Source organism: Acomys minous (genome assembly GCF_964271855.1).
Source record: "Acomys minous genome assembly, chromosome: 5".
NCBI classification, from domain to species: domain Eukaryota; kingdom Metazoa; phylum Chordata; class Mammalia; order Rodentia; family Muridae; genus Acomys; species Acomys minous.
In genome coordinates this window covers 77,614,824-77,637,192 of record NC_140494.1, presented here as the reverse complement: position 1 = coordinate 77,637,192, position 22,369 = coordinate 77,614,824, and the positions used below count along the sequence as shown (strand labels likewise).

Sequence of the window (22,369 nt, the reverse complement as noted above, 5' to 3'; positions counted from 1 at the left end):
GGTAATAACACCCCTAAGAGAAAGGGATGAGGCAAGAGAGTAGTCTGTCACCGAGGGTGTGAAACCTAAAGCATCCAGATAAACAGGCCTCAGACCCACAACTTAGTCAGTGAGCCTTGCTCCCTGTGGCGTCAGTGGGGGTAGCACAGAGCCTGGCCTTTTGTCCATCTCAGAGTCCCTCAGTGAATTTCAGATGGAGCAGATTTCCGGCTGATGGATTCTGTGCTGGTTGGTTTTCTGTCAACTTGGCACAGGCTTCTGTCATCTGGGTGGTGAGACCCTCAGTTAAGAAACTGTCTCCCTCAGATGGGCCTGTGAGCGTGTTTTTATGGTGTTCACTGCAGCGGTAGAAAGCAAACTAGGACAGACTCCATTATGTAACAGTTTTCTTAGGAGCAGCTTCCTCATCCTTGGGCACAGTTTCCAGAGCTATCTCACCCTAGGTGTCTGTCCACTTTTCCTCCCTGACCTCCTTTCCATTTTTCTGCTTTTCATTCTTCCACAGTAATGAATCTGGCACAAGCAAGGGACTTTCTCTTGCCTCTTCAGCCCCTCTCAAGCAGCCAGCACCCTGTAGACATTGGCCCCTGAATCATGATGCTATTCACACGTCACGAGGTGGGGCAAAGCATATGCTTGGCTCTCCAGAGGACGCATGCGTGATGCAAGACTCACTCAAGGATGTGATTTTATATTTGGAAACTGGCTGGGGGTGGGGGGGGAGACAAACTATTATCTTTACAAAACTGAAGAGTGAATGAAAAGCTTTGGGGGGGGGGAGAAATAAAAACATCTTTTGTTTGTGGCGCTTGTGATTGTATAAGGTAGTGTCCTTGTCCAAAGAAGGTACGCGCCAAGCCTGTCTGTGGGTGCTGGCCTCCTATTGTGATAGTTTACATGGCCATCTCTGATGGATTAAAAAAATACACAGGGTGTCAATGAAGCCTTTGCCTGTGTTTGCCAGGGCTTTCCTGGGAGGATGTGAGGGTGGAAGACCTGCCTTGAACGTGGGTGGCACCATCCCATGGACTAGAATTCTCACTAAATAAGAAAGGAAACGAGTAAACTAGGTGAAAGCTGGACCCCTCCCCCCCTTTTCTCTACTTCCTGGTCTGCCCAGATGTGACTAAGCAGCCTCACATTCCTGCAACCAGCAATGGGGGTGAGCTAAAATAAATATTTTCTTCCTTTAATTATGTACTCACAAAGCTTATGAAAACTTTATTTCTAGAATTTGCCATGTAATAATAGGTTTGGGCTGCAGTTGACTAGGTAAACACACTACAGAAAATGAAATCGCAAAGAGGAGGATGCTGCTGGATATGCGTTTATCAGGACCAATGTTCGTGTAGGAAGATGCCGAGGAGGATGCTGGCATGTGCTTCCCTTTCTCGTGTCCCTGACTTTGGAATAGCCTCTTCTCAGTCAGGTGTGATGGGGCATGCCAGTGAGCCTAACACTTGAGAGCCTCTGGCAGTATTACCACGAGTTCAAGGTTAGCCTGGGCTGCATAGTAAGCACCAGGATATCCAGAGCTACCCCGTCAAAAACAACAGCAGTCACACAAATCCCCTTGTTAGACCTCGGTCCCTTGGAGTCCTTTGTGCATGTCCACTCAGCCTCACCAACACCTTGCATTTGACTCCTGTTTGTCAGCCCATCCTTTACACCAGTTCTGGTGTAGCCGGCGCTTCCGAAATAATTTTGAGAGCCCCACTGCCCGTTAGCACCTGAGAGGCCCATTGGACTGCCAGCATCTATCTATGCTGAGATGTTCGGGATTTGGAGATGGGGAATTCAGATTCGTACAGGCCGCAGTTCAAACATTACACTTTGGAAAGTACTGTGGAATCCAAACGGTCCTTCTAGAAGCAAAACAAGTCATTTTAATCAAGGCTGCCTGATGGTCTTAACAGGCTGCAGGGACCATCCTAGAGATTCCTCTTATGGTCAAGTCTGTGGATTCTTCCTTTTGTTGTCATCTTTCTCTTTCCTAGCAAGCGTACACCTTCTTATTTGGCCACTTGGTGTCCATTGAGCAAGGCACAAGCCAATAAGGACTTAGAGTATATTCAGATGGGAGCTGCTTGTGTGTATGGATGGAGATATTTGAATGAAATAATAACGTATTGAAAGTCCTTGGTATTTTGAAACTCTGTTGAGTTCCTAAGATGCAGGTGTTGCTGTGCTATCTCCATGTTACTCTCCCAGTCTGGAAGAACTTAGGCTCGTGCTCAGGTCTTACCCTAAGGCTGAAGTAATTCTCTATGTAGATGACCCAGTAACTAACTCACTCTGCCACCCCTGTTGGTACCCTAGGTATCCTATTGGCAATATCCAACGTCCATCCTGTTTGGCCACAGAAGGCACTCCACTCCACTGGGCCCGGCAGTCATCTTCCCTTAGCAATTAGCAAGTGAAAGTTTGAGTCATTTTAGAGTGGATGTTTACATTCAGTGTGAGTATATAGACACCCGCCCCCAGAAGCATAGTACAAATGACTACTTTGCTTGTTAGCTAAGACAAAGTATTTGAGGCTGGAGAGATGGCTCAGAGGTTAAGAGCACTGTCTACTCTTCCAAAGGTCATGAGTTCAATTCCCAGCAACCATGTGGTGGCTCACGACCATCTATGATGTGATCTGGTGCCCTCTTCTGGAGTGCAGGTGTACATGCAGGCAGAGCACTGTATACATAATAAAATTTTTTTAAAAAGTATCACCGTGGTTGGCCTGGTGTCCTCTATGTGAGCCTAGACCTTGCTATGATCCTCTGGCTTTTGCCACTCTAGAGTTGGAGTTACTGGCATGTACCACCACGAACTGGCTGCTGCTGTTCTTGTATCTTATTTCTGTTGGACTGAAGCATTGCGGGGGGGATCTGCCACTAAACGCTCATTGAAATATTACAGAGAAAGCCTTGTTGGAACTGGAACCTTTTCTTCCAGCCCATCCATGGTTTCTGACAACAGATTGAGAAGCATTTCATGTAGGGCACTCATCATTAGCAGTTGAGAGGGTGAAGACACAGGGTCAAGGACGTCGGACCCTCAGCTGGGCCTTCTGCTTGGGCTGCCATGTATTTGGCTACTTGGCATCGGTCAATCCAAGGAGGGCAGCTGAGACTCCCCTGATGAGCTCATAAAAATCTCAAGGCTGCAAGCTGTGTCCTAGAGATCTGCAGCACCGGCTTTGGTCTGCCCATCCCCTTTTACGTCTCTAGCCTTTTCCTCGTCTTGTTTCGTTTGGAAGCATGCTTTCTTTCCGTGTGAACCGGTGGGTGTCGATGGGTCCATCTTTCTCTTGCTGTAGACCCCTGTCCCCAACACTTCCCCCAGAAGACAGCAAGGTACTTAACATCTCCTCAAGCAGTCTTTCATCCCTGTTCATGGCACATTCTTCCCAGAAGGGCCCTTTCCTGTGCCTAGAGCTCTACACCTGCTAAGCCTTTGTCCCTCCGCTTGGTCCCCCTGCCCTACAAGGATAGCCATCTCAGTGAAAAGAGAAAAACCTCACTTCAAAGTTTTGTCATGTTTCTTACTTGATATCACGAGAGATAGGATATCCCTCCCTCACTCCAGACTCACACCTCAGTGATTCCACAACTGTCCCAGATTGTCCCTGCCTTACGGGCGGACTGGAATGTCTGCAAATATAGCCTTAACTTGTGTTCTGCTTTATGTTTGTAACATAAAGTTCCTGAATTCACATGCCTCAGTTTCCTTTCTGTTGCTGTGACAAATACCACGAGCAAAAGCAGCACAGAGGAGGAAGGGTCTGTCTTACCTTACAGGGGACAGCCCGCCGAGGGACATCAGGGGACAAGCTTAAGCAGGAACTGGAAGGCAGATCTACTTGCTGTTCCAAACAGCATTTGCCTCTGACCAAGGAAGTCACTTCACAGTCAAAGAAGTACAGCTGTAACCATGTAGGGTGGTTGGCTAAGCTTATAATACAGACGGGGCTCCTTGCCTAGGGAATGGCGCTGCCCACAGCAAGCTGAGAGCCTTCTTATAGCAACAGTCAAGGCAGTCCCTCACATACAAGCCCATAGGCCAGTCTGATCTGGGCAATCCTGAGTTGAGACTCCTTTCTCAGATGCCATTGGGCTGTGTCAAGCAGACAATTAAGGCTAACTAGAGCATTCTACACTTCTTTGCGTGACTTAGTGATGGCTTGACCCCTTTGCTTAGGAGGATGCTGAGGTTTAGAGACCTTAGGTGACTTGTCTTTAGGGAAACCAAACAGCTGAGTTATGATGCAGCCCACACTTGTTTGTACTCTAGAGCTGCTGCTTGTGACTGGTTAATTTTGCTCCCTCCTAGCAGAACCCGGGAGGAATGGAATGTGAACCTCTCTGGCCTCCATCTCTAGTTGTTAACCTCTTCTCCTGGCTGTACCGTTTGCCAAGTCCTAGATGAGTCAGGGAAGCTGTTGTCCCCTCACTGACTGTAATAGGGCAGGCGCAGCTCCGGAGCCAGCCTCAGCATTGGCCATTGGCGCTGTGTGGTAGGAAGCACCGTGGGTTCCACCCTTGCCTTCGATACTGAACTTGCTCTGTGACATTAGACAAGCCATCCCACAGCCAGGCAGGAGTTTCCCTACCAGCCAAGTGAAAGGTGTGGCACACAGCTTCTTCAGTTCTTCCCAGGCCTACACTTTGGTGACTTCGTTCACTTACTCGTGTTGTCTCTTCCTTTGTAGTAAGGCTCTTTCCCCCATTTAGACTTTCTCTCCAAGCACCGGAAGCTTGCCAACTCCCTCTGGGCTCTGCTGCCTCTTGCCCAGTGCCTCCTTTTCCTGCTTATCCGAGCTCCGCCCCTCCCCCTTTCCTTCCCAAAGCCGGCCTCCTCTCTTCTGTCCAGACTTTTAACAAGGGAGAACCTACTGCCCTGCCCTTTTCTGTGCCCTACAAAGGCAGATGACTTTAAATGAAGCCCTTGCTTGAGAAGTCACTTCAGGAGTTACACTTGGGCCCTCTGTCTGAGGAACAGTGGTTACCACCAAGTCAGGGGGCCGTCAGGGAATCTGAAGGAGGCGCTTGAGGGTCGAACTGTAAGCTGCTGAGTTAAGGAGTTGGCACAAACCAGACACAAGCGCCTGATGGCCTCATGAGAAGGGAGAGAGGAGATCAGACAGAAGTCCTGATAAGCCCGAGCCTTCCAAGTAAGGGCTTTGGCTGCAGCCACTGGCCTCTCCTCTCAGAAGACCAGAAAGGTCCCAGAGCATGGCTTCAAAAGGCAGAGAGAGTAATCTAGTACAGGGTAGGCAAGAAGTGTCGCTTGAGAAAGAGCCTCTTTTCAGAGGCGGGGCAGAGTCAGAAACACCGTCCTAACTAACGCTTAAAATTCTTGGCTTCTGCTTGAGCAGATAGAGGGCCTGGGGGTTGTGGCCACAGGATGTACTGATCCTAGGAATCCATTGAACGGTTAAGGCTGTAAGTAAGGTCGGTTCCTCGGCCCTTCCTATCCTCATCCCCCTACGAAGTACTAGGGTCTGGGGAACGCTGAGAAAAATGTGACTTTCCAGTGTCCTCTTTCACCTGGAAATTCCATGTTGAAAAGTTGGTCCTAAACCGAACCTAGCCAGGAGGCAAAAACTCAGGGAAGGATTCTAAGGCATTCAGACAGAAATGGTGATTGTGACAGGAATTCAAACGCGGCAGGGGACAAAACAAGGGATCCTGTCTGCCTCCTTGGTCTCAGGGAGACACGTCAGCTTGAGCCCCATCAGTTTCTGAGGTCCCGGGAGGGGCGACGGGAAGCTGAGGACGGGCTCTAGGGCCCGGCGGCCAGGGCCGGGGCGGGGTGGAGTGTAGGGTTACAGGGACCGGAGTAGCGACCCTCCCGGTAGGGCGCGGGCGGCCGGGAGCGCGGGGCGCTCGGGGACCCGGCAGCGGGGTGGGGTGGGTGGGACTGGAGGGGGAACTGGGTATCTCTCTGCTTCCCGAGCGCAGGGGGACCCCTCGCCGCTCCGCCCCAGCCGCCATTCCCCTGCCGCCGCGTTCCCCAAGCTAGGATCGCCCCATGATCGCCCCATGCGGAGGGTAAAGTCGCGCCGGGGACCTTGCGAGCCTGTGCTGAGAGGTAACCAGCTAAAGTCGGCTGTGGAGGTGGTGGTGGTGGGGGTCTTCTGGGAGGACTTCCCTTAACTGAGCCGAGGGGTCTCCCGGGCTCCTCCCGAGTCCAGACTGACATCAGCTCCGCTCCAGATGTGGAGACTTGGGCAACTAGATCGGCGCCGGGGCCTCCCGAGTGTCCCATGAAGGATCCAGAAGGCTGAACAAGACAAAAAGCAGGATCCGGTTCAGTGCCACCCTCCGAGTGTCCAGTACCCACGGGGCGGATTCCCACGGGAGGCCGGGGACTCGGGTATGTGAGTGGGCCCCCGACATGGGACTGGCCTTTCCCGGCGTTGCTGCCAGGTCCCAGTGGCCGGAGGGGCAGGAAGACTGGCGGGTGTAGCCACTCTGGCACAGACAAAGGCTAAGGGGGCGCCCAGCCTGGACCCCAGGATGCGCCCCGGCCAGCAAGCTCCGGCCCCCTCCGCCCCTGCTCCTTCTTTGTTCTCTCCAAGCAAGTTTCTTGTACAAATCGGGGGATGGGGGTTGGATCCGGCTTTCCTTGGCCTGTTGGCACTGCTTTGAAAGGAATCTGGTTTCCGGGAAGAAACGTAAACTTTCCAACGGGAGAGCTAGTTGAACTTTCTTGGAACGTGACATTTGTGGCAGGCGGGAGAGTGTCAGGTCGGCCCATGAGGGGCATTGACAGCCCAGGGGACCCGCTGGTACTAGCTCTAAGTAGCAAGGCTTGGGGATGAGGTCTCACCGCCCTTTCCAAGTCCCCTGCGTGGGTCCCCAGGCCCCGAATCCTAGGTCTGTCCCCCAATTCCCATTCGTCTTCTTCTTTATCTGGAAAATGTTTGTCTTTCTGCCGTTGTCGTGGGTGTATTGTCTAAATCGCAAATGTTTTTAAGCCGGGATTGTGTGGCTTATCTGGACATCGGCTTTAGGAGACAGATCTTGATCTCAAGGGCCTTCATGCTTGCATTTTGGATGGATTTTGGTCCTTCCTTTGGTCCCTTAGCTTCTTGCCTCTGGTTCTATTTTTCTCCTCTTAAGACTAATACAAGTTTGGTGGGATTGAAAGTTCCAGGCGGTGGTGGAGGGTGTGACACCTCCAAGATCTGGGCTCAAAACAGTGTCACCTTGTTCGCCAGAGGTGCACACAACCAGAAAGCGAGAATATTGAACAGCTACAAATTCCAAAAGACTCTCTTTCAGGGAGAGAAAAGGCAGGGCTTGAGGTATGGGACGCTCGTGACTTCCTGCTTCCAAAACCAGGCTGTGGAGCCTGCCAGACTGGCAAGGATTCTCCCCGACTGCCTACCACACAGGACCCAGGTGGCGTGGTTCAGTCTTTAGGGATCTCTGGGATTCAAGTTGTCCGATTCAAGATCTTTCTAGACGAGCAGGCTCTGAGCATCACATGCCTTCTCTCGAAGATGGCTTCTTAGGAAAATAATGAGGGAACAGTACTTAAGTTGAACTGTGTGGAAGGAAAGGACCAGAAGGCATAGATATGAACATAAAGAAAAAGAGCAGGGTATAGAATAGAAGGTTCTAGAGACCTCCTATGTGGTGGGGTTTCTGGTGTGGGTGTGTTTGGGGAGGATCATGTAGGGAGCCGGACATAGGAGGTTCTAGAGCCCTCTTGTTTGGTGGGGTTCTTGGTGTGTGTGTGAGTAGGTGATGTTTAGGTTTTAGGTGCGCTGGTTTTTGTTTTGTCTTGCACGCCACATTTTTTCCTGATGAGGAAAACCTTTGTCCATCTGGAAGTGACAAGCTGCTGTCCCTGCAGCTCCCTTTCTCCTACCCTTTTGAAAAAACGCACTCTTGTTCTAGGTGTTTCAGGCTCTGTTCAGAAGATGTGGGCTGGAGGGTTCCCGCAGACTGAAAACCCTATATAGAATGAAGCGTTTAAAACTGCATCTTTCGTCAGCAGCAGTACATGGATGTGAGTGATTTTTCGGGGAGGGTCTTCTGCTGATGAGAGCCTGCTTCCAGGCAGCTGGTTTGGAGCTTCGCTGGATAGCACTGTGTTTTCTGCCCTCCAGGATGGAGGCTGAGTTAATCGATGCAGGGCGGGGCTCTGCTGTGAGAACAGGGCTGCCTGAGTGCATCCTCTAGGTGTGTGTCTTCTGGGGGTGTTTGTGAAAGTGTTATGTAGATGATAAAGCTCTACAGCACACACACAGGACTTTTTAAAAACACCCCGAGAGACACAAATCAAGGGAAGCTCTAGGCACAGGGTAAAATTTTGGTTTTTCAGACCAAGAAGCTGAGCTTTGTAAGAGCTGTTAACATTTCTAACATTTACCCAAGTTTTCTCAAGTAACATTCCTTCCTGTCTGGGTTCTGTGCGCGCGCCTGTGCATATAGAAGCTGAGGCCAGGACGTCCTGTAGTAGTCTGAATGCTTTGGTTAACATTGGAGGGTTCTTATCACCCACAATTCAGTAGGCGACAGAATCCTTGAAAAGCAAGAGGTTAGGGAGGTCAGGTCAGAGGGTGTATTTGATTACAAAGTTTGCTGGAAGTTGTTGTCTGAGGTTATTGAGGTTTTTTTTTTTTTTTTTTTTTTTTTAATGTTTGTTTGCCTACAGTGTCTTTTGGAGACCTGTTGGTTTTACTATGCTTTGTCTTGGAGGAGTGGTTCTGTACACCTGGCAGCTGTGTGTGGGTCATTGTGCTGCTTTTCCTGGAAGGAAGATGTTGGTGCTTCTGAAGCTTGTGCTGGGGCCCAGGATGAACCTTATGAAATCAGCTGTAGAGTACAGGAACCCCAAGCTCTGGGGAGAACTCCCAGCCTCCTCAGGGAGCTCAGTATCTCAGCATCTGGATTTCTGGGTTTTGGTTTTTCTCCTTTCTGTGTAGGAGGAAGTAAGGAGTGAGAGTTAGGAATGTGACCCTGTTGAGTCTCTGGGAACAGCTTTCTTTTTTAAAGATTTTTAAAAAATTAATTTATGTAGTATACAGTGTTTTTTGCCTGCATGTACTCCTGAATGCCAGAAGAGGGCACCAGATATCATTATAGATGATTATGAGCTACCATATGGTTGCTGGGAATTGAACTCAGGACCTCTGAAGAACAGCCAAGTGGTCCTAACCTCTGAGCCACAGCTTTTAAAATCTTATGCTGTTGAGCATGTTTGACTGTGTGTTAGGGGCCTCACTGGCCAGCACCCAGCTTTGTGCCCCTGTTTCTGTTCTTTATCTTTTAACGGTCATAGTTCACCCAGTCTTCACTTTCCACTTCAAATGATCGTAGCTTCAGAGGATGCTGCAAGAATAGTGGTGGAGTGGAGAGGTCTGAGGTGGCAGTTCTCCTCTGGTGACCATCACATCGCCATGGCAACCCTCATAGAACTGAGCTGATGCGGGTGCAGTCCTCAGAGCCAATGCAGGGGTCTTCAGTTAGTACACATCCAAATAGTGTGTGTGCACCTTCCATGCACTGAGAGTCCAGTTCCATGTCAAGATACAGAGCCATTGTGCATCTTGAGGCTCTTCCTGTTCCTTGAATATGGTGGCATCCACTTACTCCTTACACCCATTGCCCCTGAACCATAGTAATTCTCACATAATTATACTTTATGTGAACAAATTCTTTTTTGCTTGTGGTTGTTGGGGTTTTGTTTGTTTGTTTATTTTGTTTTGTTTTTCGAGACAGGGTTTCTCTGTATAGCCCTGGCTGTCCTGGACTCTTTGTAAACCAGGCAGGCCTCGAACTCACAGAGATCCGCCTGCCTCTGCCTCCTGAGTGCTAGGATTAAAGGTGTGAGCCACCACTCTTAGTTTGTGAACAAATTCTTAAAGTATGGAACCTTTGAGATCACCCCTTTATTCTGTATGGTTTCCATGAGAGCTATCAAAAGTTTTGCTTGTATTGACGGTTGTTCATTTTTATTGCCTGAGTAGTACTCCGAGGTCTGGTCTGGCCACTTGCCTGTCAAAGGTCACCTGGGTTACTTTCAGTATTTGCTTATTGCTGATACAGTTTCTGTGGGTGCTCACAAGCAGGGTTTTGTGTGGACATTATTTTTTTTCCACTATTTCAGATAAGTACCCATTAGGCTAGATTATATGGTAACTGTGCCATTTGTAAAGTAATAACTAAACGTTTCTAGTAGCTGTTTCATTTTAGATGTCCCTCTGCAGTGTAAACACCTGGCTTTTCTGCATCCTGACCATCTGATGTCACTGATTTTGAGCTGTCCCAGTAGGTGTTTTAATAGGTGCTATAAGCTTATTTTGTGGTTTGGCTTGTATTTTCCCAATGCCCACAGTCTCGCGCATCCTCTCTGCTTGTGTGCAGTCTGCGTGTCCTCTGTGGGGAAGGGCTGCTACTTTACTGTGTTCTGCCTCTTTCCCAACTGGATTGTTTATTTTGCCACTGGGCTCTGAGGGTTCTCTGTAGTGCGCACGTCTGTGGCCTACATCTTCTTCCCACAGTGTGGTTTTGTCCTCTCATTCTCTTCCTGGAACCGTTTTTGTAGAACTATGTCTGTAATTTTGGTAAAGCCTGATTAACTGACTTCTTTTTCTTTATGCACAGTGCTTTTGGTGTTTGTCCCTCCTAAGGATGTCCTGCCTAGGCCCATGTCCCACAAACGACCTGTTCTTGCTTCTGAATGTTTATATTTTACATTTAAATAGTAAATTGTGACTCGTAGTGTTTACATATTCATTTTTACATTAAAAATTTATTAATTCATTGTGTATGCATGTGTGCAGGTCAGAGGACAGCATGTAGGCGTTGCTTCCCTCGGTTTACTATGTCGGTTCTGGGGATCGAAGCTTGGCAGCATGCACTCCCCACTGAACCCCATTTAAAAATAAATAGATTAGCGTGAAAATGTGATTTTTTTTTTTGCGGCTTTCGCACACTTTGTTTTGTTGGCTCTCCTCTCCCTCACTCATGCCTTGCATCCAGTCCCCAGAAAAGCTCCAACAACACTCCATTACAACCTTTCTTCCCTTACCTCACCCCACCTTGTGGTCCCTTTCTGGTTTCATGACCTGAACCTCCCATATGTGAAGATAGAAGTGTTGTCTCCGACTCACAGCAACCTCTTATGCATTGGTTTCCCAAGTCCTAGGATTACTGGCTACCACAGTCGGCTAGTTGAGGACTTTTTGAAACGATGGTTTAAAACACGGGTAGCAAAGCGCAGTGCTTCTAACTCAGTAACACACAGACTGTGAGAAAGATGACTGAGTTAGTTTTAGAACAAGAGGAGACTGTTTAATAAGAACCTTCTTTTCCTGCGGAAGCCTCAAAAGTAAAGTGGGCTTGAAGACAGCTCTTGTGTCCCAGAGTGCTTGTAGGAAAACTGACGTTAGATGTAGGTCATACTCAGCACAGATCCGGACACGATGCAGGCCTGTGCTAAACACATGCTACCATTATTATTTAAACAGCAGAAAGTGCTGATGGGGTGGCTAACCGGGTAAAGGAGCTACCACCAAGCCTAAAGATCCGAGTTCGATCCTGGAGACCCATTGAGTGGGAGCAGGGAATGAGCTCCTGAAAGTTGTCCTCTGACCCCCATACGGATGCGACTGCGTGTGCTGCCCCTACCAAACTATATAAATGTAGTAAAAAAATTTTTTTTACAAAACAGGAGAGCACATCAGCTTTATAACATTAAGTGTGTTCTCATATGTATTCTTAGACAAACTCCCCCTTCTTTGGCTTGGGGTACTGCCTCAAGCGTCACATACAATCAATAGATATTGGAAGGTAGGACGCTGTGTTCACAATCTAGCTCTGTCTGTAGAACAGTCCTTTTCCTTTTTAAAAATGATGAGGGAATAGAGAAATGCTCTCATTTCCGTGCTGACCTCAGCAGGTGGCAGGATGTGTGGCCGCTGCCCCAAGGCTGGAGTCAGCCAGGATAGGATCTGAACCTCCTACTTCCTTTTCCTCGGTGACCATGTATCCCCCTCTCCGCCCTCACCCACTCCGAGAAAAAAAAAAGACAGTGATTCCCACCCTGAGGAGGGTGAGCAGCAGTGTCCAGTGGAGGGCTTGTTACAACATAGGGTGCTGGGCCGTCCTCGGGACTTGCTCTGTCCCTTCAGGTCACCTAAGGGCCCAGGGCGTTGTGCTTGTAACACACCTCCGACATTCATAGTCACCAGAAGCCACCTCAAGTCAATAAGAAGCGGAAAGTCCATGCCTTGGGCTCTGCTGGCCACAAATCAGGCTGGAGTAATTATTTCCACGGTTACAGTACTTTGTGTCCAGGGCCCGCTAACCCGGTGAGCCGGGAGCACACTCATGAAGGAGAGGCCGAGCTGTTGTTCCCTTGGAAGTCAGCTGCAGCCAGATGGTGAGAACCTCCCCACCCCTTCCCACACCGCCCCCCCACCCCCCTTGGGTGCTCTATCTGTGGAAGCCTTTCCAGGCCATTTCCCTCTTCATTTGGTAGGCGGGTCAGCATACTGGGACATGCCAGTGTATAGCTCCAGGCTCTCATCAAAGTGTACCTTTGGTTTGTAGGGATGTTCGGCCTACAGGATTCTCCTAGGGGCTGCTTCTAGAGAGGGATAAACAGAGGCCCCAGGGAGAATTGGCGCAGAGGGGCCCTTCTGGACAAGGTCATCCAAGCCAGGTTGGCCACTCCACCTTGGTCAGCTTTTGTCAACCAGAGTTGGGGGCTAGCCTCAGAGTTGGGGGCTAGCCTGCTTTCCCTTGCTCTCCTCGCTCCCACGATGTGTCATCCTAACTGTTATGTCCTCTGAAAGTGTTCAGTTCCTCTTGTGACCAACCCCGCATGCCCAGGTCTTTGCGGATGGCCTCTGGAATGAGGTACACTTACATCCTCTCTCTTCCTTCGCTGACCACCACTCTCCCCAGCCCTTGTTTGCCACAAGCATCACATGGCAGGCTTCCGCTGTCGCCTCCCAGGCCTTCTGAGCTGGGTTTCCTTTCTCTGTTTCTTCCCTCTTTTTTTCCATCATCTCAAGCAAGACAAGGATGGTCGGTGGCTCCTTGTCTTCCAGGAGCCAGCAAGGAAGGAGGCGTCTCCTGCTCGGCGGCGGCGGCTGTTGTGCAGTTAGGGCAGCCTTGCTCACTGTGGCTCAGGCATGGGTGCAGAGATGCAGGCAAAGCCTCTCACTTCCTGAAGGGCTGTGGCTGGGACCACTCTTGTTAGCCACCTCCTCTTATCTGGGAGGCTTGTGGAATGAGGGCTTCTCTGATAAGGTTAGTTTCCCTGGGAATGCCCCCCCAACACACACACACACACACACACACACCTTGAGTATCTCTGACATTTTTTTCATTGCTCATTTTGGAGATGTAGGGGAAAACTGAAAGATTTAAAGACAGACATATTAGGAATGTACTTTTTAGAACTATGAGGAATTATGGGCACTGGAACGTTAAGGGTGCGCAGTCCAGGGCTGCTGCTGTTTCAGAATTACATAAGTAGATTTACATGTGACCCTGGGACGTATATGGAGCAGGAAAGTAGGACTAGGTCTAAATGGTCTACTCTGAAATACATATTTTCTTAGTTCTCAGTTTTATTTTTTTTTAAAAATGAGACTTTCCAAAATGTGAACTTTCTTACATTTTCTCCAAGGTAAATTCCAGGAGATTGGAGGGAAAAAATGAAATAAATACACACATTTATATTCCGGTGACATTTACTCAGTGACTAAGATCATTTTATTAGTTTAGCGGGGATTTAAATAAAGGGGACAGGTCTCGTAATATTGAGGTGGCCTGCGTGTATGTGCACATCCACTCATGAGAATGTGGATGGCCTGCTTGTGTGTACACACACACTCGAGAGGATGTGGATGCCAGCGGGTACTGTTGTGTCTCCATCCAGTGCCCCCCATCTCGTCCCTGGCTGTCTCTGGCTGTGGTGGCTGGCGTGGCTGGGGTGGCTGTGGAGTGGCTGGGGTGGCTGTGGAGTGGCTGGGGTGGCTGGGGTGGCTGTGGAGTGGCTGGGGTGGCTGTGGAGTGGCTGGGGTGGCTGGGGTGGCTGGGGTGGCTGGGGTGGCTGTGGAGTGGCTGGGGTGGCTGGGGTGGCTGGGGTGGCTGGGGTGGCTGTGGAGTGGCTGGGGTGGCTGGGGTGGCTGTGGAGTGGCTGGGGTGGCTGTGGAGTGGCTGGGGTGGCTGGGGTGGCTGTGGAGTGGCTGGGGTGGCTGGGGTGGCTGTGGAGTGGCTGGGGTGGCTGGGGTGGCTGTGGAGTGGCTGGGGTGGCTGTGGTGGCTGGGGTGGCTGGGGTGGCTGGGGTGGCTGGGGTGGCTGGGGTGGCTGGGGTGGCTGGCCAAGGAGCTGCACATCTATCTGACTTGGGATTACAGGGCAGCTCTCTGGGTCAGACTTTTCATGTGGATGGTGGGGGTGTGAACTCTGTCCTTATGCTGTGTGAAAAGCACTTTACTGACTGGGCCAGTTTTTATTTTAAGGCAATAGTTACAAATATGTTCCTGGAATTTACTTGGAGTATTTCTACTTTCTTTTATGGAGGAAGGGTATCCACTGAGCATTACTGAGGTGATGTAGACAAATTAAGCAAAACTGATACAGATGTTTGAATGTGACATGTCCCCAGAGGTATTGGAACATGTGGTTCCCCGGATGATGTAAATGATTTGAAAGGGCCAGGAACATTTGGGAGGTGGAACCTCACTAGAGGGAGCGAGTTGCTGGAGGTGGGCCTTGAGGTGTCATAGCCCAGACCCACTTCCTGTTCACTCCTCGCTTCCTGACTATGGACACATTGTTACCACTTCCTCAGTGTTTCTGCCACCAGCTACTCCCACCAGGATGGAAACCACACCACTGAATTGTAAGCTCGAGTAAATACTTTGTTTGTTTGTTTGTTTTTGGCCAAGTGTTTTGTCACAGCAATGCTAGAGTAACTAATCCAAGAAGCATTTACTCTGACCAAATCTGCTGACCGTGAAATGGACTGTTACCACCCTGTGTGTGAGGTGGAGACTCAAGTGGACAGCTTGGTGAGGGCACTGAGATGATCACTGTGACTATCAACTTAGCACAACCTGGAATCAACTGCATCAGGTTGCCTGTGGGAGACTGTCTTAATTGTTAACTGACTCAGCCCACTGTGGGTGGCCACATCCCCTAGTCTGGGTGCTGCTCTGTGTAAGAGTAAAGAAAGCTAGCTGAGCAGCCAGCAGGCAGCACCAGTGCGTTTTCTTTTACTGAGCTCTTGACTGTAGATGTGGAGAGACCACTGTGACGTCCCTGCAGTTACGGACTGTGGTCTTAGAACTGTAAGCCAATAAATCCCTTCCTCCACCAGGATGTATGTTATAGGGATATTTTTTTTTTATCACAGCAACAGGAATAAACAAGAACATGTACCATAGAAAAAGTTTATCTTTTTGTTATTTAAGGTCTCCCTGCACCAGATTCTGGATAAGTACCAGCCATATGCCCTCATGGAACTTATATTTTTTTAAAAATCATTTTCATGTTTATATTTTTTGTGGGCATGTGTAGGCATGTGGGGGTCAAAAGTCAACTCTCATATGCCACCCATAATCATTCTCCACATTATTAGTTATTTGTTTTTATATTTCTGCTATTGGGGATTGAACATAGGACCTCATGCATGCCGGCCAAGTGTTCTGCCACTGAGCTGTATCACCCAGTTTTCTCTACCTGTATTTTGAGGCTAGTTCTCTCACTGAACCTGGAGCTATCAGATGAGGGCTAGGCTAGACTCCCTGCCCAGGAGCCCCAGGGGTCTTCCTGATGCATCTCCAGCACTGGCAGCAGACGTGTGTGCCATTGCGCCTGGCCTGTGTCTGGCTGCTGGGGACCCTCATGTTTGCATGACAAGTGTTTCATCAAGGAAATGGTCTCTGCAACCCCTGGAAGTTACATTCTGACAGAAAGATACTAGAAAATGAACTGAGCTGTCTCCCCAGCCCAAAGTAAGAGCCATTTTTTCCATCTTGATTCTCATCTTGGCTAGACCATTACGAAGCTCACTGTTTGGGGCCGCTGAAAATTGCTACAAATGCCATGATTCTAGAATGCTCATTTTCAGTTTTACACACTTATTTCCCCTCCCCCCGACCTTGTCAGTGAAAGGTACTGAGCCACCTCCTCAGGAGATGCAGGGAAGGGATTTGACCTCGACTTTTAGCTCCATAGATCCCAGGTGAACAGAAAAAAGATAGAGCAAAAGTTCATGGGACTTTTTTTTTCCTTCTATGCAGAAGGCAGATCTGCTCCACCACCTAGCACCCTGTCATTACCAGTGAGGGGCTGTGACCCTTAGAGCCTGGCTTCTAATACCTCTGCAGGCCCCTTGGTTCTGGACTTAGGTAGCACAGTAGTCAGTGACTTCTGGGGGCTTGGAAGAGTCTCTGGAGAATGCCAGGTCGTGTTTGCTAACTTCAGTGTGGGTAGTTGGCTGCCTGAGACCTCCCATATAAGTGCAGCTCTGCAAGCCTTGATCCTCTGAGCTGCTTTCCCCCCCTGTTCCTACAGACCTCACTGATTTCATCATCTTTATGTATGTGAGTTCATGTGGGTGTGCGCAAGGGTGCACGCAGGTGCACATGCATGCGCGTGTGGCTGTGCATGCAGAGACCATGGGTTGACAGTAATGTTTGCGTCCCTAGCTCCCCATTGTATTTTTTGACACAGGGTTTCTCACTGGACCTGGGGTCGGGGCGGGTCATTAATTGGGTCAGGCAGTCTGTCCATCAAGAGCTCCAGGGGTCTGCCTGTTTCTCTTCTCCAGTGCTGGGGATACAGATGTGCCACCACATCTGGTTCTTCACCTGGGAGCCGGTACCCTAACAAAGGTTCTCGTACTTGTGTGAAAGATCCCTGACTGAGCCATCTCCCCAGTTCCTTGGTGATCAAGTCGTGAGCCTGAATTTTACCATTAAATTTTTCTATGTTCATAAACTAGTTGTACGTTTTACTGAGCACTTAGTATGTTTTACCAGAACACTGCATGACCTTTGTCTTAGTTGGTGGCTGCAAGAGCATAAAGTGGTAGTGTTGTGATGCTTTGCACTGACTGTTAGGTAAAAATCTTCAGCCTGGTGTTGTAGTAGTCATGGCTGATGACGTGTGGGGCCAGGCCTCTGACGTGGGGAAGCAGATTTGCCAAAGCAAAGCCCAAAGCTCTCACACCTTTGGCTGTTTTATCTTCTGTCTTCATCTTTCTGATCCTGGAGTTTTGTGTGACCGGGTCATTCTTCTTCCTCTTCAGGCACCCTGTCCTAGTGCCCTTACCTTTGTCCAAGACTGTCCTGGTTTCCTGTGGGGTGAGTCACCAGTGTGTCTCCTACTTCCTAAGCTTAGAGTGTCAAAGAGCCCCTCCTCCACCCTGGGAAGTAATCCTTGTTGGCTTACACGGCTGCTCCTGAGCCTCCTGCAGGGGCAGCTGGGCTACTTTCTGTTTTGTGCTGCGCTGTCCTGAATCCACTGGGTTCTCCTCATCTGACAGAGCTCAGCAGTCCCCAGCTGCCTTCCTCAGTGTTCACCCTAGGTGCTAGGCTTCCCCCTTACATGGACTGGGAGAGACCCTATTTCTAATTAGAATCTGTTTTTAGCATTTTCATCTTAAAATTTTCCTTATGTTTCACCTCCTATAGACGTCCCCCTTGAAAAGGATAGACAAGCATGTGATAAAGAGCTGTGTTTTCCAAAGCGTGCTCTGCGGAACCCTGGGGGAATCCCAAGTCCTAACACCACCGTCCCAGCAATCCTGTGCACATGTGCTTTTTTTCTGCACATTAACATTTGTCCTAACACCACCTTCCCAGCAATCCTGTGCACATGTGCTTTTTTTTCTGTACATTAACATTTGTACTGGGTTGTAGAAGCAGAAGCAGTGCTGCTGTGGCACAGTAGGCACCCTAGTGGGCATTAGAGTCCTGCCCTTGACTGGGCCAGTGTTCAGTTTATTCTGCACACATTATGGAAAATGAAATGCAAATGCCCATTTCACTTAACATTCTAGTTAAAGCAGTGTAAATGAATTAATGTAATCAAATTTCAAACTTGAATATTATTTAGTGTCCTGTGTCCAGGAGGAGCTGCCTCTGCCCGGAAGTGGAGGACAACATGTATACACCTGAGATGAGGGACATTTAATTAGCAGATTTCAAGGGGGGACGTTTTAAAAAATGACTTTATTTTATGTGTAGGAATGTTTGTCTGTATGCATGTTAAGCATACTATGTGTGTGCAGTGCCCACAGAGGCCAGAAGAGGGCATCAGATCCTCTGGAGCTGCCATGTCGGTGCTGGGACTCCAACCCAGGTCCTCTGCAAAAGCTGCCAGGGCTCTTAACCCCAAGCCATCTCCCCAGCCTGGAAAGTAACATTTTTGTGGAGGAATAACTGACAAACAGTGGCTTTTCTGATGTTGATATTTGGTCAGTGTTTTCTCAAAAATGAGTAACAGGGACTTGTCATTTTAAGTGGAAACGGGAGTTTGTCCTAGTTTCCTTTTCGCTACTGTGGTAAAATTCCTTACAAAAAGCAATTTAGGGCAGGCAGGTTTTAGCTCACAGTTGCAGGCTGCAGGAGTATTGTCCCAGTTCTGCTGTGTTGAGAAAACAATGCTCCTGCAGATGCTCGGTGTGGGGTCTGCTGATGTCATGTCCCTGTTCCCTGACCCTCAGACGAGCTGCCTGGACTATCTGTTGTTAATATAAGGAGAAGCAGTGGCCCGACTCAGTCCCACGCTCTGTGAGTCCCATGCTAGACAGATCTCCCTCAACAGTTTCCCCTGTTCCCTTTATCTTTGTGATTTCATATGGGGCAGAGTTCCTCTGCCTGGAACTCCTGCACCTCTGAAGCTTTGTCCTTTATCAGAGCTCTGGGTGACCCTGCGTGGTGTTCACTAGAAGCAAATGTTGGTGTTTTAAGGGCAAGGACTGGCTCACTTATTTCTTTGTATTTACAGCTCCTGTTGCTCTGTTCTTGAATATGTTCAGCAGTTTTTTCACACTGATACTAGCTCAGAGACGTTTCTAAGTAAACACAGCTAAGTCAAAGTTTAGACCAGTTTAAAGTTATTTATCACACATTTCACTTTTAGGGAGTATATAAATTAAACAGACATCATTGAATTTGTCTCATGTGTTTTCTGGAGTAGATGGCTTGGCCCGTGTGCTAGGATTCAAGTTTGATGCCAGTTTGGAAGACCATGCCTTATGGACTGAGCATCTTGAAAGCTTCATTCATTACTCTCCACACTAAGTCCTGTGTTTTTATTCATGTTTTTCAAGGACAAAGAGAGTGAGAAAGTCTAACCCACTGTGCATTTCCTCTTAGGGAAGTGTATATTGTGTGCATGTTATATGTTATGCACCGGTGTATTGTTCACAGGTGTGTGTTGTGCACAGGTATGTGTTGTGAACAGATGTGTTTTGCATAGGTGTGTGTTGTATGCAGGTGTATTGTTCACAGGTGTGTGTTGTGCACAGGTATGTGTTGTGAACAGATGTGTTTTGCATAGGTGTGTGTTGTATGCAGGTGTATTGTACATAGGTGTTTGTTGTGTGCAGGAGTATGTTGTACACAGGTATTGTGAGCAAGTGTGTTCTGCACAGATATATGTTGTGAGCAGGTGTGTTGTTCATAGGTGTGTATTTTGAGCAGATGTTTTGTATACTGGCATATATTGTGAGCCAATGTGTTGTGTGCAGGTGTGTGTTCTGCACAGTTGTGTGTTGTGTGCAGGTGAGTGTTCTGAGCAGGTATACTTTTCATAGGTGTGTGTTTTGAGCAGATATATTGTGAGCAGATGTGTGTTGTGAACAGGTGTGTTGTGCACAGATGTGAGCAGGTGTGTGTTGTGAACAGGTGTGTTGCACACAGATGTAGTGTGTGCAGGTGTGTGCTGTACCAAGTGTGAAAGGAGGCTTTCTTTGCAAGTCTCACCTGGTCTCAGGAACCTTGTGGTATGACTTAGCTCAGCACATTTTTTTCCCTGACTGTGTTCTTGGGCTTTGCAGTTCCCTTTCAGCCAATGTTTTCGGATCTGTGTCTCCTTGAGTGCCATATTCCAGCCCTCAGGGAAATTCCAGTCCTGCCTGAACCAGGCCACATCTTTAGGTTCAGGCTTTAGCACACTCAGCAAATTCTCCCGTCCTTCGGAAGTGGCAGAGTTGGCTCTGGTGTCCGACATGTCTGTTAGAAAGTCAGAGGACCGCTCAAACTGTGGCACCAGCCAAGGACAATACAGGCCATAAACTTCAAACCCCTACCCAGATCTAACCAATGGACAGGACATTCTCCACATTTGAGTGGAGAGTGGGGTCTGACTTTCACATGAACTCTGGTGCCTCATATTTGACCATGTCCCCTGGATGGGGAGACCTGGTGGCACTCAGAAGAAGGATAGCAGGCTACCAAGAAGAGACTTGATACCCTATGAGCATATACAGGGGGAGGAGGTTCCCCTCAGTTACAGTCATAGGGGAGGGGAGTAAGGGGAAAATGGGAGGAAGGGAGGAATGGGAGGATACAAGGGATGGGATAACCATTGAGATGTAATATGAATAAATTAATTTTTAAAAATTAAAAAAAAAAGAAAGAAAGTCAGAGGATGTTACAGGATCTGTGGTGAAATGGTCTGTAGGTGTGGGCAATGCTTCCGGTGGTACGTAACTACCCGGAAGTTGGGCACTTTGGTGACACCTGCCTGCTGTCTTGTTGTCAGTGGCATCTTTGCAGAATGGGCCTCTGGCCTGCAGACCCCGAGCACCACTATCAGCTGCAGAGCGGACAGGAAGCATCCCTGCATTCTAGAGGGCTGAAGGGTGCGAGGAGTTACCCGGAACACTCAGAGGCTGGTCAGAGAGGGACCGGGAACCGTTTCTTTAACCTATGTGGTGCTGAGTGTTTGAGAGAACACTGCTTTACTCTCCGTGTTGTCAGAGAAGACACTGAGCTGTGGATGCTACTCACAGAAATTCACAAGGATGCACACAGCCTGTCTTCCAAGGCATCGTCTTTTAGTGAAGGCGGCAGCAGCAGCCCGCCTTAAACAAGGCCCGTGGCAAGCCCTGGGCTGATGGGAAGTGGTGAGTTTTGTGTGCCTCTTTGTGTAGGCTGCTCTGACGGCTGATGGAGGTGGGTGTGCAGAGGAGGCGAGGCCCTCCAGAGGAAGCAAACCTAAACAGAGGTAAAGTTACTGAGAACTTAAAGCACTTGGAGGGAGTGTGGGAAGCAAGCAGGTCGTCCTAGGAAGATGAAGGGCATTTGTTTGTGGGATGCAAGGATGCTGGTGGTGGGGGGTGAGGCATCAAACCAACTACTCATAGCTGGAGGAGCAGCCCACGGATAGACAGCCTTGGAAATCAAACCTTCAAGTGACAGTCCAGAATAAGGCTGTGTGTGCGTGTGCATGTGCGTATGTGTGTGTGTACGTGTGTGTGTGTGTGTGTGTGTGTGTGTGTGTGTGTGTGTGTGTGTGTTTAAGTGACATTAGGGTTTATTGATGCCTAGAGTGTAAATCCCAAGGGCGCTTCTGAGCCTGCTCCCTTGGCATGGTGATGAGAGTCTACCAGTTACCACAGGAACGGAGCTACGGCGCTGCTTGCAGCCCCTTGCCTTGCCTCTTTCCTCGCCGAGAAACCTGGCTTCATTTTAACCACAGTTCTTCAATTTCTTCAACAATGAGACTTTTTATCATCTCTTCTGTTAAGAGAGAAAAGATCTTTCAGGTCGCATCACCTGCAGGCCCGGAGGACAGTCACAAAGAAAGGGGACAGTCTAGGACTGTGAAGGGAAGCAAGTTTCTAGTGCCTCCAAAGAAAGCTGGAAGCACCTGAGCTCAGGACAGGGAGAGAAAGGTGGTGGTGTTGGGAGGTGGTTGGGTGGGGGTAGGGGTGTGGGGGAGGGCAATCCTGTGGCTCTTGGTGAAATGGGTTGTCAGTGTAGAGTTCCACAGCACCGGTCTAGTGAGGACCCTTGCCTTTCTTCCAGGCAGGGGCACTGGATACTGCGTGGGCCTCTCTAGAGCACCTCCCCCAGAGACCTGGTGCCCCACAGTGACCTTGGCCTACCTCCCAGCAGTTTGGCCCTGTCTCCAAAACCCTCAGCAGAGGGGCTGGTCAGGTAATTGTAAGTCAAGCCTTAGACAAGGAGGCCTTGTGTGGAAGTGGTCCTTACGAAGCCTTTCCATGGGGCCATGCTGTCCAGTTACACTGCTGAGCCAGCAAGCCACGAGAGGCCCTTGATCTGCCTCCTCTGGCAGGGTTGTTGGTCCCTGGGTCTGAGCCAGGCCTTGCAGGGGCCTTCTGGGTGGTAGTGGTGTCTGGAAGGTTTTTGCGGCTTCTA

The 22,369-nt window shown here is 49.2% G+C and overlaps 1 protein-coding gene across 9 annotated transcripts in view; it reads left to right on the top strand.

The window, feature by feature from the left end:
* The window catches only part of AMOTL1 (angiomotin like 1), a 123,269-nt gene that overhangs the window by 44,553 nt on the left and 56,347 nt on the right, over positions 1-22,369 (top strand). For 2 of the 9 annotated variants that reach the window (XM_084782908.1, XM_084782907.1), the window contains exon 3: positions 17,284-17,338. The exons of 3 other annotated variants lie outside the window; for them this stretch is intronic. In XM_084782908.1, coding sequence (XP_084639034.1) covers positions 17,284-17,338 — 55 coding nt within the window. Of the gene's footprint in view, positions 1-5,094; positions 5,165-5,305; positions 5,445-5,893; positions 6,085-17,283; positions 17,339-22,369 lie in introns of those variants that run through there. 4 more of the 9 variants (XM_084782911.1, XM_084782913.1, XM_084782914.1 and 1 more) reach the window with 4 other exon arrangements.